General features: G+C 37.7%; 1 protein-coding gene across 1 annotated transcript; it reads right to left on the reverse strand.

Moving 5' to 3' along the window:
• LOC125593099 (glycosyl hydrolase 5 family protein-like) lies at positions 1–3,019 on the reverse strand. Its single transcript, XM_048769102.1, has 4 exons — positions 2,583–3,019; positions 1,970–2,217; positions 1,169–1,692; positions 1–574 (listed from the first exon to the last, which is right to left on the reverse strand). The coding sequence occupies exons 1-4, from the start codon at positions 2,979–2,981 to the stop codon at positions 171–173; spliced, it is 1,575 nt and encodes a 524-aa protein (XP_048625059.1). The 5' UTR covers positions 2,982–3,019; the 3' UTR covers positions 1–170.
• Positions 3,020–3,249: the final 230 nt, after the last annotated feature.

Below are 3,249 nucleotides of genomic sequence, written 5' to 3' on the forward strand. Positions count from 1 at the left end.
CCTTTCTTTAACTACCATTGTCATTTTTATTTTTCTATATTTGAAATTGTGATTATTTGAGCTGCCATTAGGTATTTTGAATTTGAGAAATTATTATGATAAACCGGCTCGATCGTAGTCTTGATTACAAATGCATTTTTTTCTCCGAAATAAAACATATAAAAAAGAATTTAAAGAACTTTGAACCATTGGCTCGCTGGATCACAAGAAGCATCCATGGTCAAACACTTGCAAGGGTTAGCGACGATGCTGTTGTCACGTTCATCCACATCAAGGCATAGCAACGAACCATTACTTGTTGTCTTAAACGACAAATGCATGTGAGTAGCTGAGGTTTGTCCCAACTTAGAGCACTTAGTGTCAACTCCAAGCTTCACTTTCTGTCCAACAGCATCTGGAGCCTCGACGCACATTTTGTTACTCCAGAGAATACCTTCACTGGGATTAAAGGTTGATGGCTCGGCTTTACGGCATTGTTCCAATCGAAGTGTAGGTGAATTGTTTGAGAGATTACTGGTGACGCAAAGGCCGGTTGTTGGGTGGAAGAGAAGTTTTTTGGATTGTAAACCGGGTCCTGCAGATATACAAAGATTTATATATTTAGCTCAAACGTACATATTCATAACATTATTTGGACATTCACGGTTCTTGATATTGCACTTACACGATACTTGTATCGCAATTAAATTTTTCAGAGTCCCGTTAGGGGATTTTTTGAACAAAGCACTAGACGTGGTACGAAAATGATAATATAAATTTAATTATGGGGGGGGGGGGGGGGGGGGGGGGGGGGGGGGGTATGAACACAATCTTGGTAGTCCAAAAACAAATATTATCATAAGAGGTGTATATATATATATTAAGATCGAAACCTAGACATTTTATTTGGATGTTTCTTAACTTAAGAAATTAAAATTAACATAATAATAAAATTCAGGATTATGAATGTTTTTGGTCAAATTCAGGATTATCTAGGAAAATTGAGTTATAACTTTTAATCTGTCATTATATATTTATAGGATCCAAATATCTATCTATATAGGATTCAATTCATTTTTAACGATTTTGAGTTATAATTATAGTTTTTTTGGTAATATTCAAATAATAATTATAGTTTTCATTCCAAAATCGTATTATTATTCCACTTTCTTTCAAAAAGAAGTCTGACCTCTAACTGGAAGTTGAATTCCGGAGAGTTTTTGCAGGTAAGTAGAGTTGGCGACGTCTTTCCAATTAGGAGCCAAAACGCCAAAAGTCTCAACCATATGTTTTTGACCGGTTCTCAAATAATAATCTCCGGTTAATGCCCAAACCGCCCAATCTAAATCATTCTCCGCGGCCCAAGCCACCAAACAATTCATATACCGGTTTCCGCTAACGTCACCGCTTCTCAGGTTAGCCCCAAACTCAGTCAAGAACAAAGGAAAGCCTCTCCCGATCAAGAATCCTCCGTTATGTGTGACTTTCTCGATGATTTTCGCGCAAAAATCGTTAGAGTTGTGCTTTTCCCACGAGTCACGACCGTCGGAGAAGCTGTACCAATGTTGCTCGAAGACGAGTTTGTCGGTGAAGCTGACGTTGAAGAAGCGGTCACGGAGGAAAGAGAGGTTTGTGTCGTAGTCGATGCCGGAGAGGATGACTAGGACGTCAGGGTTTGCTGCGTGTACTGCTTCTCCTCCTTTTGGCATGTACCTTCACGTAAACCATTTACAGCTTAGCGTTTCTCAAAATATAAGAAGATAATAATTTACAGCTTAATGCTCATGCATGCATGCATGTACTTGTTTTCTTATATATGTGAATAATGAAAATACTACAAAAGGTCCAAACACATTTACCTAAATCTGTGTGCGAACATATCTTATTTTTGATAAATAGTTTTAAGTAGTCATTTCAAATATTTTCATGTGTGCGAACATGCTTGTTTATATTCTAAATGACGTATAGGTAATCTGAAATGCGTACTTACTTGAACCAGAGGTTAGGGTAATCTCTGGTACCACGTGGTTCGTTCCTAAGGCTCATGCCAACGACATTAGTGACATTGCGGAAAAGAGAAGCCATCTTGCTCAATCCCTTGGCCCAGACGGCGGGATCAAAGTTAGGGTATTCGAAGAAAGCGTCGAGGTCGTTGTCGCTGCAACACCATCCTGGCGTTGTCAAGTGGTTGTCTAGTATCACCATCACTCCGTTTTGTCCAAGGTTCGACACCACTTCCTGATATTAAATATAAATAAATTAAACATGTCTATATATAGGGGAGGGTTGGATCAGAGATTTAGTGGACCTATGGTTAATATCAATTTGAAAATTCGACAATTTGGGATTATATGATCGATGTATACTAGCTCTTTAAAATTTAAGAGCCAAAACGAATGTTTCATTAAGTTGTGTGTCTAAAACCGAAATATATAGAGAAGTATTTCCATTATGTTGAGAATTCTATTGGAATGGCTCTATTTTATTTGATTTGACAACTTCGGTTAGTTTTTGTTGTTGTTTCGAATCATTTAGTAACACAAAGCCAACACAAAACCAGTTTATCTGGATAGATAAAACCAATGCTGTACCACTATTTTTACCTGGAATGCATTGAATATGGGGAGGTTAAGGATTTTGGGATTGTGAGTTTGAATGCCAAGAACATCATCAAGCAGATTCAACCTTTCAAAAGACTGTTTGACGGTAACTTTAAGAGCCAATGTGTCATTAGTCATCAAATCAAGAGGCCAAGTGAGCCTAACGCAGTTAAATCCCATTGAGACAATCTTCTTGGAGATGGAATCTAATGGTTGTTTGCTTAGTCCTTCGGCCACCGCGGGCTGGAGATGAGCCGGCCAGTTCACGCAGGCTAGCTTCACCCTTTGGCCTTTCTCGTCCACGATCCATCTAGATTTTGTGGAGAGAGGGTAGCTTGTGGTTAGCTTTGGAATCCAAGAAATGAATAAGAAGAAGATACACAATGATATGGATCTAGCCATTGTTGTTGTTGTCTTTGTTTTTTGTTTTGATTATTTTGAATTTGAATTTGATTCGTTATTTATACTGCAAAGAAGTTTGTTTAGTTTCTGGTTGTTGGCAAATTATGTGTTGATGGTTAGAGATTAGTTTTCCCCAACAAAAGATAACAACTGAAATCAATTGTTAGAGGGAACAAAACAACAATCGACAGAGCATGGTGTTACCAGATTCTGAGATGTGTATTTCTAAAAAACAATTTTTATAAGACTTTGATATGCTGCTTTATTA

This window comes from Brassica napus, chromosome C9 (genome assembly GCF_020379485.1).
Source record: "Brassica napus cultivar Da-Ae chromosome C9, Da-Ae, whole genome shotgun sequence".
NCBI lineage: Eukaryota > Viridiplantae > Streptophyta > Magnoliopsida > Brassicales > Brassicaceae > Brassica > Brassica napus.

Bases quoted from the DNA above. Each gene is read 5' to 3' on its own strand.
- LOC125593099 (XM_048769102.1), bottom strand. From the start codon at position 2,981: ATGGCTAGATCCATATCATTGTGTATCTTCTTCTTATTCATTTCTTGG. The intron at 1,693-1,969 runs GTAAGTACGCAT...GTTTACGTGAAG, and splicing joins TACCCTAACCTCTGGTTCAA to GTACATGCCAAAAGGAGGAG. The intron at 575-1,168 runs GTCAGACTTCTT...GTATATCTGCAG, and splicing joins AATTCAACTTCCAGTTAGAG to GACCCGGTTTACAATCCAAA.